This window comes from Calidris pugnax, unplaced genomic scaffold (assembly GCF_001431845.1).
Source record: "Calidris pugnax isolate Ruff unplaced genomic scaffold, ASM143184v1 scaffold4, whole genome shotgun sequence".
Classification (NCBI taxonomy): Eukaryota; Metazoa; Chordata; class Aves; order Charadriiformes; family Scolopacidae; genus Calidris; species Calidris pugnax.
This window is the reverse complement of record NW_015090781.1, coordinates 7604182-7617250: the sequence shown is the minus strand read 5'-3', so window position 1 is coordinate 7617250 and position 13069 is coordinate 7604182. Positions and strand designations below refer to the sequence as shown.

The window sequence follows — 13069 nt, the reverse complement described above, 5'->3', positions numbered from 1 at the left end:
TTTTATTGAAAATAACAGACTACAGGGTGCTGCAAAAAAGGCTGAGGTACCTCAAGCATAAACATGGAAAGAATACATTGGTTTAGAAACCCATAAATCCTTATTTGAATCTGCCAACCTGAAAGCCAAGTAAAGCCCGAAAAAACTATTTTTCCTAAATGCTATGTCTGATTAAGCCATACTATTAAATGACAGCTGAACTTTAACATTAATATGATATTATTTAAATAACTGCATGATTTTTTTTTACACTAAAATGATGAATGATTTTTGGACAGCTCAATTGACATAAAGCAAGAAACCCCTTTAATGAGATTTGACAAAATGGAGACATATGCAGAATATTCGTTACAGCTCATGTCGCAGAGCCCTTCCTGGGGAGACTTGGGTTTGGTTGTGTCTTTTCTCTCGTTCATTTTTTTTATAGTTTATTTTGATTGTCTACAGGCACTGAACCATCCCTTTCAATTGCCACTTTCTTTCTCCATGGATTTTGAATTTAGCTTGTGTCATTTACATATTACTCTTAATCAGAGAATTTTATGTGTTACAGTTTGGAGTTGGAATTGTAAGAAATCTATGGAATGAGGTTCAGTCATTTTAACCTTTGTCAACTGGGTATACAAGGAACTAACAAAGATATTTTTCTGAGGAGACTTATGAAGAGATAAAGCTTGCACTACAGAACAGCTTAATAAATTCTGGTTTTGTTTTTTTCCAAGCCAAGTGACAAATCAAAAACTCTCCTAAAACTTTCTCTTCTATTTTTTTTTTTCAATAAGCAAGTTGCAGTTGCATTAAGCAAATGTGCAACATAAAAGCCCATGGCAAGGGGAATTTCCTACTAAACACTTCAGAGGATGCTCTAAACTCCTTCAAAACTGTGTTTTCATAGCACCCAGCACCACCTATCAGAGGGATGCTTTACTTCTTCAGGAAGCTGAATATATATAGACATATGGGCATCACAGAGAAGCTGAGGTGCTGTTTCACTGGGTAAAGAACACATATCCAGAGATGCCACTAATTCAAAAGATCTGTCTGGGAAGTTACTGATGTAAATTTAAGGTGGCTAGTAATCACTGGGGAACTCCATCTTGCAGCCCCTCACATATTTTTTAGGATGTTGCAAATTTTACCAGTCTCTGTCACCTCACTTTGATCCCTGGGACAATATTCATAACTTTGAAAGCATGGACAAAACATGCTAAAACCACAAGGATTGACAATGTGTCTGCCATGTCTATTCAGACAGAATCGATCCTCCTAACCTTTCCTCTGTGTGCACATTTAAATAGCCTCAAAACATTTACAAACTTTCTCACATAAAATCCAATAGGTAAAAAAACCTCAAAAAACCAATATCCCGCAAGAAAAAGGAACACAGGAAATCATCATCAAGGAGCTTAATTTTAGAACACACATACAGAAAAAAAAAAAACAAAACAACAAACAAAGAAACAAAGATGAGAAATGATTGAGCAAGGGGTAATCCCTCAGGCTACAAAAAGCTCTTTCCGTGGCTGTGGCAAAGCCTTCTATCTAACCATGCCTGCTTCACCACCAGCCTTCATTTGAAGACATTCTACATAACAGCCTGTGCTAAAAAAGTCAGGTAAGTCAGCAAAATGCCGACGTTGAATTAAAACTAAAAAAAAAAAAGGCAGGGAGGGAGAGAGGAAAAAAAGAAAGAGCAGAAGTGTCCCTACCTTGGCCTTACCTTCGCAACATTCCCGTCAAAATCCTGGAACTCTTCCCCAGGTTTGCATCTGTTTCTCTAAGCTGGGGAGAAAAGAGACCCATTAAAGGCAAAAGGCACATGTACTCCATTCTGTACAAAGGATAAATATTTCTACTGTCATTTGAGTCAATCAACTTCAGATTTAGCCCACAACAAACTCACGTGTAAAAAGGACACCGAAGCTCTGAAATTTAAAAATGTTTTGTCTGGTTTTCACTTACATGAAGATGAAACCCACAGAAGATAAGACATTGAGGCAACAAAGATGAACCAGGATAAAGAGCAAAAGCTTTACAAATAAAGGGTTGCAGGTAGAAGCTATATAAATCGGTATCTATAACTCCCATTGATGTGTGTATGTGTATTGGTTATGTATATTAGTGAGGGCATCAAGGGATGAAGAGACAGCCATACGCTGTGTTCCTGATGCTTTATGAAAAGAAAAACAAACACCTCTTTCTTCCAGTGTTTTTCAAAGACAGTAGTTTAAAGAAAAAGTAGAAATACAAAACAGTGTCCTGTATAAAAGGAATATGCCTATATTGCCCCTTAAATACAAAACTTGGGCTGATCTTACAGCAGGCACCACTGGGATGGATGCTCAAATACTTTTTGAACAGAATATAGTATGTACACAAGGCAGAGTTGTGTAATATATATTTTTGCATGTAAGGATCACTCACTCACTGAAAATAGCATTTTGGTAGTTTATTAGGACAGAGGAAGCCTTCATTTGTACCTAAACTTAATTAGCAGGCTTGTTCTGCAGCTCTCAAAAAATTTGCAAAATAGGTAAAAGCACAACTGAATAAAAAATGAAATTGTGGAGATGAAAATTTATGAAGCAAATGAACTTCATATGAAAGAACAATTGCTTCTATTGTTCCTTAGAAGGGATTAAAACCTCCCCTCTGATTTTGTGTTTATTCGTGTCCCCGAAAAGGAAGTCTAGAAATGAGGAGGTGTACAGGAAGAATTGAGTTACTCTCCTCTTTTGCTAATGGAGAGACATCTTGGGACATCTTTAGAGATCTTGGAACCAGTGGGACATCAAAATCTACTGTAAACAATAATGTAATGATTGTCAGTTATGAAATAGCAGAGCCCACTGTTTCAAACACGCCCCAAAACACAGCTGTGTGTACATACATAAAAACATTCGGCTCCTTATGAAAGCTGAATATTTACCTCTTCATTATCAAATCAGATGGAAAGGATTACCTGACTTATTGACTTCTTACTAAAGCAACTTTGTTGGAGAAGACAAAATGCATCCTGTGTTATAAATCCATCAAAACAGTAGCACTGCCAAGAAAAGTGGCAGCCTTCCAATAACAAATCACCTTCACCATAACAAGCCACTATTATACCTTGAATACATGCACGGCAGCAATATTAAATCCAGCTTCTATTCTGGAGCCCAATACTGTAAATATTTGCTACCAGATTTAATGCTTATTACTGAAATCAGTAGTTGCAATCAATGACACAACCTTTTTGCATGAATTTCCTCCTTGTTCTTGTAAAAGGTATTAAGAAAATACCAAAGAGAAGCTGGGACTGGATAACACCAACCAAGACTTGCTCTGAGCAATATCACGTTCAGTGGGAAGGCTCGCACCAGCTCTCAGATCTCTGTAATTATGTGCCATGATGGAACAAAGATGAGCATTAAATTCCAGGGAGGCCATTCCCTCATTTTTTCCTGATTCATCTAGACAATTCAAGCTCCAGAAAAGCAGTTTAGCCCAGTTTGACACAAGCAACAGAAGAAAAAAACGTCACAATAATTTTTAAAAGGCTCATTAAAAAGCCAAGTTCTTATCTATGCTAGAAGGGAATCTGAAGTACAAATGTATGCTTTTCATTGGTCTTTTATTATTCATAAAGATGCATTTAACACTTGGGGCTTCTCCTCCCTTTTCACAGAAAAGTAGCTCTCTCCTTTTTACCATTATATGTTTGATCCTAACTTTCCTCTCTTGCTGCAGGATTCTACCTGACAGCTAGAATCAGTGCTGATAGTTAGGAAGGGGACGCTGAGTCTTAGAGGTTTGACAAACTCCTCTAAGCAAAACGACCTCCTATTTTTATGATAATAAAAAACCCCACAAAATAAGCAAAAGAAATGTTAAGAAACAAACAAATACGTACACACAGAGATGGAAGATCTCTAGCTACCTCCCAAGAGAACACTAAAAAAACACCTTTTCTTCCTGCATTGGCAGAAAAAAACAACATAAAGAGTTTCAAACTGTAAGTTTGTTTTTATTTAAAACTGAAAAAACTGATGGTGTGTCTTCCACCAGTTCTTTACCAGTACCAGCACACTGCAGAAGCCAAAGAACTGGTGGAATGCAAACCTGTGAAATGGCATATGATTGAACTTCCTTGTTTTGCAGAACTGCTGTAGTGAAAACATTGTGGAGATGTGTGGATATTAGCACTGGCAAATCTACCCTGTACTTAAGAAAGCTTTTAAAAAATATTATTAAGAATAATAATGAGAAAGGAAGGAAGACGAACAAGATGCTGATGTTGATATCTTGTCTGCCTTAGACACATTTTAATTTGAGATCTTCCTAAAAATTGTTCCATGTTAGAGTCCTTTATATTCCAGTTAACCTATCTGACTCTTGTAGCAGAGCTTTCACCCCTTCTTTTTGGCTTAAAGAGAAGTAGTTTAGGTAATTCCTCTTCACATATGTATTTTGCACTACTTCATGCTCATTTATTCAAAATGATAGTAGCTACATCTTGCATTTTTCTTCATTCTAACATTTTACACTGCAGACAGAAAAACTCATATGTGTAAACAAACTAGAGAGACACTAACTCATTAAAATTTTGCTCATAAGAAAATCTTTCTAATTTTCACAACATTAAACTGGTAAGACCCGACCATCATACTCAAGTTGATGTTTGACTTCCAGAAGACAACGTTGTTCCCTGGTTGATAAGACAGTAATGCCATGTATTGAGTGTAAAGCTATTATGCATCAATAGAGCACCCTCTATCCTGGTCTTTAAAAAGTTTCCACAAAATGGAAAACTTGCCCAGTTATCCAAGATCATCCCTGACTGTACATCTGAGTATACAGACAGCTGGGACAGACACACTCATGTGGCTCCAATGAAGAATTTTTCCAAATTCCCTAATAAAAATATTTTAAGTGGCATATGATAAAAACTTGGAATTTGAGGTCTTCCACTGAACTGTGATGGGAAATGCCTTCCTAGAATACCTTTATTTTTAATCTCACTCCCTGCATCAAAAGAATTTGCTCTTCAGGTGGAAAGCACAGAAAAGTTATGCAACAAATGATGTGTACGGAGTCATCAGAAATACACTCCCTCTTTCCCGAGGATTTTTAGGATCAGCAGAAAAGGAAACATGTTATTCATCTCCACTGCCTAGGTTTTACTTGTCCAGCTAGAAACAGAAAAGCACCTCAGACTCAGCAGTCACTAGGGATTTGAGGAGCGGAGATTAAATAGGACACAAATAAAGTTGCCTGAACAACAGTTGGTAAACATTCACAATCCTTAGTTACATTTAATGATTTAGTTATACTTATTGTTTTAAAGTAGATAATGCCCAGGACTTCAGAAAGCAACTGTAAATGCCTTGATAAAGCCATCCTATGAGGTTTTACCAATCAAAGTTATCCAGGTGATGAAGCTCCCTGGGACAGATACAGGAGTTTTCTTAAGTGGCCTTGGCCAGCTAGAGGCCTGTAGGAGAATTTAGCTTTGGCAAATCTGGACACTCTGAAGGTATCTGATCAACGTGTCATGGACAGAAAGTCATTGGTGCAGTCACCCCTGGTTCTGTGAGCAGAAATCAGAACCAAGGAGCCAAATTTCTTAAACTGGAATTCATAGAAGTTGTATGCGTTGGGTGGACTGGCCTTCTCAGCATCTTTAACTCTACAGAGTAGAGCTGATGCCTATGGAGGCAACAGATGCCAAAAAAATGACACCGATATATTATCTTGACTGCAGTGATGGAGTAGCAGTGTAATAAACCACTACCTGTTCTTTCGCACAGAATTGCCTGAGGAGGTAATTATTAGCATTTGTAGCTACAAAGAATGAGATTGCTCAACTATTAGGAGCTAAGTCATGATAATGAACTTTGTTTCACTGAAAATCCGAGAAGTCACTGCAATGGACGCTGAAATACAGAAACCTGACTTAACTATGATGTGACAAAAAAGCTTGCTTCCAACAGTGGGTTTGGTGACTTCAGGATGATTCCCTGTAGGAGAAGCTTTGCAGGATTGGGCTCATATTAGACATTGTTTAAGTGCTTCACTGCAAATGGTGATTATATCTCACGACAGCAGCTGATTTATATAAAACTGATGAATATGCTAGATTATTTTTGTATGCACAGAGAACTTGCCCAAAACATAAAATCCGAGACCAGCAATTACTTATTATCAAACTTACCCTTTCCCGAGCACGCTGGATCTTCTCTCTGTCATGGCTGAGGTTTTCCAGCATCTCCTGTCCAATCTGCTCTGCATTAAAAAATCAAAATGTAAATTAGGAAAAGTATAGCTTGTGACTGTAAGGCCTCAAAATGCCAGGTTAGATAGTAACAACAGCATTTAATACATGTGGTAGCCTAATCACTTCTCCTAACTGCAAAGAGGAAGACATCATTATAGTAAATGTTAAGTTTTTCAAGCAATGTAAAACTGAAGAAGTAGCAACCAAATCAGAAGCTGTCACCTTGCAATCTCTCGAGGTTGTGTAGGCCCTGGGAACCAAGGCTGACCTTTGGGCTGTGAAACAAAGGCAAGAAGACCTCCAGAATCGCCCTAAGTACTGGGTGTTCATGCTTCCCACATGCTCCTCAAGCCCACTTCTTGTCTTAGAATGGAAGTCAGGAAGCCTTTGCTAAAATATCAGCCATCCTTACACCTCTAAAGCCACTAGAAGACATCCACTATCAATGCCTCTGAGTGTTTACCACTGATGCTTAAATAAAAACTATTTCAGGCTAAGCCCAGTTACTGGTGTCTATTTTGCTCCATCATGGACTATTTTTGGCAAGCTCAGAGACATGGATCTCCTGATGTTTTTAACAGCAGACATATACATTAATTTATTGCCATCACCATTATTTCCATAGGGGTTATTTGCTTCCACAGCTTATGCTGAACAAAAGGTTGCAAAATTATAGCGGGGAGGCCACAAGATATGGTACAAAGACAACACAAGGCACCAAAACTTTACTCTCCAAACAGCTTCGGTCAAATGTTCCTCTCACACTGAAATATTAGCAGCAAGTATAGAGAAGAGATTTTAATCTTCAAAGCTCTATAGAAACATTAAGAAACTGTATTTCTCTGTATTTCCCTGAAGGAGAAAAAGAAGTTAAATCATTCCCATTTTACAGATGGGGAAAGAGACCCCAGCAGCTGTAGCAGCTGTAGCTTGCCTCAGGACACACAGCATGTGTGAGACAGCCAGCATTTCTGTGCACATTCATTTAGGCTACTTAGCTGCCTTGCCAGAGATAGGCACCAAAACTGAGTGAAATAACAAAATCATGATTTTTTTTTTCATAAACAACAAAAATCACGCCTTGCTTTTGCTCTGATGAAAGAGTGAGATGTTAAAATATCATTATGTGGGGAGTGTCTAGAAAATTAATCATTAAAAATTCACCAATATGTTAGTAGAGCAAACATGACTATTCTTATTTTTTTTCATAGATACAGTCCGTTTTCAGGAAACAATCCAAAGTAGAATCAACCCGAACTTTACAAATTTGAGACAAGAGATATTTTTCCCCTAAATCTATTTAATAGAAAGTACACACTCTGCCAGATAAAGGCTAAGGAAATTCATTACTTATATATTTCTCTATCTGTTGCCAAGTACAGTACAAGTAAGATAAATATTTCCTCAGATATCTGACCACAAATTGACATCCTCATTATGCTATCTTGTCCCTCTTGGCTTGCTGCTCTTTACTTTTAGCTGTATATACAATGCCTCCCAAAGGTGAAATGTGGTAAGATATGTGGTTATTGAGTTAAAATGCTGTAAGGTGCAGTACAGCTACGCAAATGGTAGCCTAAGCAAGTGATTCAAGAGAGCTTTGCCTATGTTTGCATGTCAAAGGACTTACTGGATGAAACTATGCTGAGCTTATTCCTCATCAAAGCACTCAAAATACTGTAATACACAAAGAGATACATGCATTCAATGTAATCTGGGGGAGAAAAAACAAAGCAAAATCCCTTAAAAATAGAGAGGAAAAAAATCAACAAATTACTAACCAAGTAGCATGAGGTGGAATGATAACAAATATTTATTGCTAAAAATTATATGTATGTTTGCACAGACATAAAGGAGTGTGAGGAGCAGATTTTCCTTCAAAGGAATAACTATAAAGTAAATGGCTGAAATGGCTTGGTATTTCACAAAGCTCAAAAATATCTTTATAGGAAACAGCTCTATTTTTATTACACCAATTTTAAGCAAGTTACTGTGGGTTTTTTTTTCATCTTCTTCCTGTCACTGGCAAGTTCACACTCTTAGCTTTTTATAATGATTGAGTTTATTTTCCAACCATCAATGTGACAGCAGCATCAACTGTAAGTGAGGGTAAAACACCGTCACTTTGACGAATAGTGTATTTTCCTCTCATTGTCGATGACTGAAGACATCAATAAATAAGGAAGGAGAGCATGTCAGCCAGAATATCACAGAATGAATTGTTGATATGACACTTAGGGATTAAACCTTCAGCCATGAAGTTCAACCTAGCAGAGGGGTCTGAGAACTGAGATAGTTGCATTTCTTCCCAGCAGCCTCTATAGATAAATAATTGGACGGATCATCAATTTTACAGGAGCAACTTTACTCTACGTGCACTTTAGTTGATGATCTTTGGCCTTTTTTGGGCTAAAATAACAACATAAGTTGAACAAAGAGACATAACGGAGGTAACATAATCTCACAGTAAGTTTGCAAACATAAATTGACACCTTGATCCACAGATCCTCTTCATATCCTTGCTCTACTCAGAAAATTCACTGATGACAGTGAAACTTGATTTTTAGCTGGGAAGGTCAAGACAGTCAAACAAAAATATTAATAAATAAAGAAAATACAGACTTATAAATGACATGAAGACATGTCTTCTCACTTGGTTTGCAACTGAAGGTGCCCAGGGCTGGGAAAAAAAAGGTAACGTTAGCTCACAATTCCGCTAATTACAAGCTTGCTGCCATTGCTATTTGCTTGCTATAATTTTTCAAGTTTCCCCACAACTCTGATGTTTTCCTGCCAGTTAAAACCTCCATCTATGTGGCAGATTCATGCTTTTAGTGTAACAGCGCTCCATAGATCTTTCCAGACTACTTATAATGCAAATCATTGACGATGCTACTACAGTTATGTGAAAAGGTCAGGTTTCTAAGATATACTGTAGTGCAGATGCATGAATTAAGACCAATACACAAATTGAAGGGTGTTGCATGTTGCCAGTAATGGGACTATTTCCATAGAATCTTAACAACGTCAATTATTTGGGGATTACCTTTTAGTTGGTACGTAGGGACAATGTTTAGAACACTGCAGTCCCAAGTCCTACAAAAGACCACATGGTGCTGCCTCTTCTAACCGAAATTCCCAGAGAGATGCATAAAATTATGTTCTAAAATTACAGCTAAACTATGAGAAGCAGAAGGGTGAATGCATTTACATCGTTATTATCTGTGTACTGACAGAGGGCAGGAATATTCAATATAGCAATTATCTCAGTCTTAAACAATGCTGTGATGAACAGAAAAAAATAATTCTGAAAAAGTACATAACTTCATATTAACAAGCATCAGCCTTAAAGGGTGAATGGTAAAATTCACAGCTCTAAATGTATTCCACCTTAAAGGTGTTTGAAGAAGGTAGGGGAAATCAGCCTCTTGAACACTTGAATAATGCTGTGTTGTGAGTCCAACACAAATGGTGCCTGGTTCAATGAGGCTGTGTTATGTAAAAAAATATAACATTTCTTACCCTAAAACACTGAACCTAATTAGAAGAATGAAGATGCTTTCCCCAGCTGAAGAAAAAACAAACCCCCCAAAATCCAGCAAACGCAAACCCAACTTCCTCCTTCATGTGTGCAAAAATTGGCACAAGGTTTTCAACTTTTATACTCAGGTAAAGCCAGAAGATAAGGATCATTTCTAGTGATGCTTGACACTCCTGGATATGTCCTTCCTTTGGAATTTGTCTGTAACTTGTGTGCAGTATTTATTTATATGTACAAATCATAATTATTCAATATATGTTCCACAAAGCTACATTTCTAATACCTACACACATATCAGGGATGCAAAATAAGTTGTGCTTGATTGGTGTTTCTTTTCCTTTTTTGCCTCCAGCCATTTAAGCATTAATTTACTTTATTAGCTAAACTGATTTTGAAAGAGCTTTTTCTAATCACTTGAGTCAATAATACTTTTTTCCTTAAGAATGACTAATATATTTACTCAAGAGACAGGAATGATACAGAATGAGCCTCTCCAGGCTTTTGGATAAATAAACATGTATTTTATGGATTTTGAAGACAGAGTCCTCATTTTTCTTTTCATATGAAAAATAAAAGAATCTAACATGGTTTATACAGCACTTTTCCTCTCTAAGTGTACCTTGTGTGTGTATAAATAAAAACATTTCATAAGAGGCAGAAGGTATTCTGATATGGCTTAAAACGTTAAAAAAACCCCACACCCTTAAAACCAACCAAATCATGGAGAGGATGCCTGGAAGTATGATTTGGCCAATCTCATCATATGTATAATGCATGCATCTGAGCAATATAATTAGAAGTGGGAAAAGACCAATTTACACTGGAAAAAGCAGAAGATCACATTAAAAATCAAGATGGCTGTTCTACGGAAAATAAACTCAAAAAACCACTGTGTGTTGTGAGAGAAGGAATCAGAGCAGGAATTGGAGAAGACTTCCTCCCTGAGATCCTCACCTTGCCTAGTGAATAACACCATTTGGGGAGAGCACTTCTTTGTTGTCTTTGCACAGAGACAACTCATGCTCTGAAGACGTAGCAAAAGTTTATGCAAGATTTTTGGAGAAGAACTACACCGACGCAGGCAGAAACTCACTAAACATATTCAAGGTTGGGACAGTTTTTTCCAAAAGCCGCTCCATTTTGGACAGGTTAAAAGTTTAGATTTTAGGAGACTAAAAGAGATAAATCACCCCAGCAGTTTCTGGAAAAAAATGCTAGAAAACGTTAAATGCTAGCTGTTCAGAGGTGACAGCACATAGATTTACAAACTTGGAAAATATATGTTGCAGGAGTTAGAAGAATTCAGGGTTGAGTCAAAAGCTTTATACGTCTGACAGCTGAAAGTTAATAAAGAAAGTGATGACATATTTTTAAGAGTAGGGACACAGGTAAAAGTCTTATAAATTTACAAGTTTGCAGTTGATATATATTTACATTGAACAGCCAATATAATTAGAGACAGAAGGATTTAGATCATTAAAGTTATTAAACGACAAGTACAGGTTAATACAGATAAATGAAGGATAATGTAATGGCTATAAGTCAGTGGAGAGACAATTTGTAGAACATTAACAGAACAGTGAAACACGAGAGTTCGTGCTCAAAAGCCTCAAGAATCTGCCACAGAGGTTAATCTGCATGCTGTTAAGTGGTCACTTAATAAAATAAAATAAAAATTAGCTACATGCTGTAGGGACTAGTTGGCCTCTTCAGCAGAGACCTCACCTGGAGTATTGTGTGCAGGTCTGGAGCCCTCAATACAAGAAGGACATGGACCTGATGGAGAGGGTCCAGAGGAGGGCCACAAGGATGATCAAGGGGATGGAGCACCTCTGCTACAAGGACAGGCTGAAGGAACTGGGGTTGTTCAGCCTGGAGAAGAGGAGGCTCCGGGGAGACCTAATAGCAGCCTTCCAGTACCTGAAGGGAGCCTACAGGAAGGCTGGGGAGAACCTGTTTAGAAAGGCCTGTAGTGACAGGACGAGGGGAAATGGCTTCAAGCTGGAGGGGAACAGATTTAGATTGGAGATTAGAAGGGGGTTCTTCACTGTGAGGGTGGTGGAGCACTGGAACAGGTTGCCCAGGGAGGTGGTTGAGGCCCCATCCCTGGAGATATTCAAGGAGAGGCTCGACGAGGCCCTGGGCAACCTGGTCTAGTTGGGGGTGTCCCTGCTGACTGCGGGGGGGTCGGACTAGATGACCCTTGGAGGTCCCTTCCGGCCTGGGCAATTCTATGATTCTATGTGCTGTACCGGTAGAAAGAATACCGACAGTCAACAGCATACACTGAGGACATCCAGCACTTCCAGAGCTGTCAGAAGTTCAGTTGCAAGAGAGGATAAAAGAAGTTGCCCAGTGTTACTGTGAAAGCAAAAAACACCTAAAAAATACCTCCCAATCCTCCAAAGTCCAAGATGTCCACCACACTTAAAATACAACCATTTTTCAAATGAAAAAGGTCCCTATAAGTTATAATGGATCTTCATGAAATTATTTTGGCCAATAGTAAAAGGGGTCCATTGATCCCGAGGTCAGGGAAACCAGAAAGAAAAACATCCGGAACACCTGAGCAGAATTCAGGCTTTGTGCTTTGTTCAAAATAAGGAAGAAAAGATATTTGAAGAAGATGCCACATGCCTTTAAGAACAAACTGGGAACATTTCGTAACCAACACCTCCTATGGTCCAGGCCTATTCTATCCTTCCCCAGGAAAAAAAAAGTAGATGAATGAGAAGAAAATAGGAAAAAGAAAGGAGAAAGATGATATACGACAGACCTAGTAACTTCACCTGCAGTAGCCTTTTCTTTTTCTAAGGTTTCATACCTTCTCTGAAAACCTAACTTACATCAATCTGTTGGTATAAAACTACTCATCTCTGACTAACTGATGTATTTTTTCTCTCTCTACTCCCATCACCCATCTATCTGAGCTCCCTCACTAACCACCTCACAGCAACATTCACAGGAGGTGGCAGACTTTGATTCTCCTGAGTGCTTGTCTACATTGAAGTCCAGCCATTGTTCTAACCACGCACCAGCTCGGCAATGCTCATCCGCTCCAAGTTCCTCCCTTTGCTTCTTTTTTTTTTTTTACCCCCTCTTCCTTCAAAAAAGCTCTCAGGCAAAAGGAATCCTTGCTTAGTGCATCAATAAGTAAACAACTTGCTACCCCCATATCAATCATTTATGTAAGTGAAGTTGGGAACCAACCCTCAGCATCTTCTTTTCCTATTCCTTTAAGGTCTGTCAGGACAGAAGAAGTCCCTGCT

At 38.2% G+C, this 13069-nt stretch overlaps 1 protein-coding gene across 4 annotated transcripts in view; it reads right to left on the bottom strand.

The window, feature by feature from the left end:
- Window positions 1-13069, bottom strand: part of VTI1A (vesicle transport through interaction with t-SNAREs 1A) — a 272255-nt gene that overhangs the window by 99702 nt on the left and 159484 nt on the right. For 2 of the 4 annotated variants that reach the window (XM_014958879.1, XM_014958889.1), the window contains 2 exons: window positions 6197-6267; window positions 1710-1782 (listed from right to left, as the gene is read on the bottom strand). In XM_014958879.1, coding sequence (XP_014814365.1) covers window positions 1717-1782; window positions 6197-6267 — 137 coding nt within the window. In that variant the 3' untranslated portion in view covers window positions 1710-1716. The remainder of the gene's footprint in view (window positions 1-1709; window positions 1783-6196; window positions 6268-13069) is intronic. The other 2 variants (XM_014958861.1, XM_014958869.1) reach the window with 1 other exon arrangement.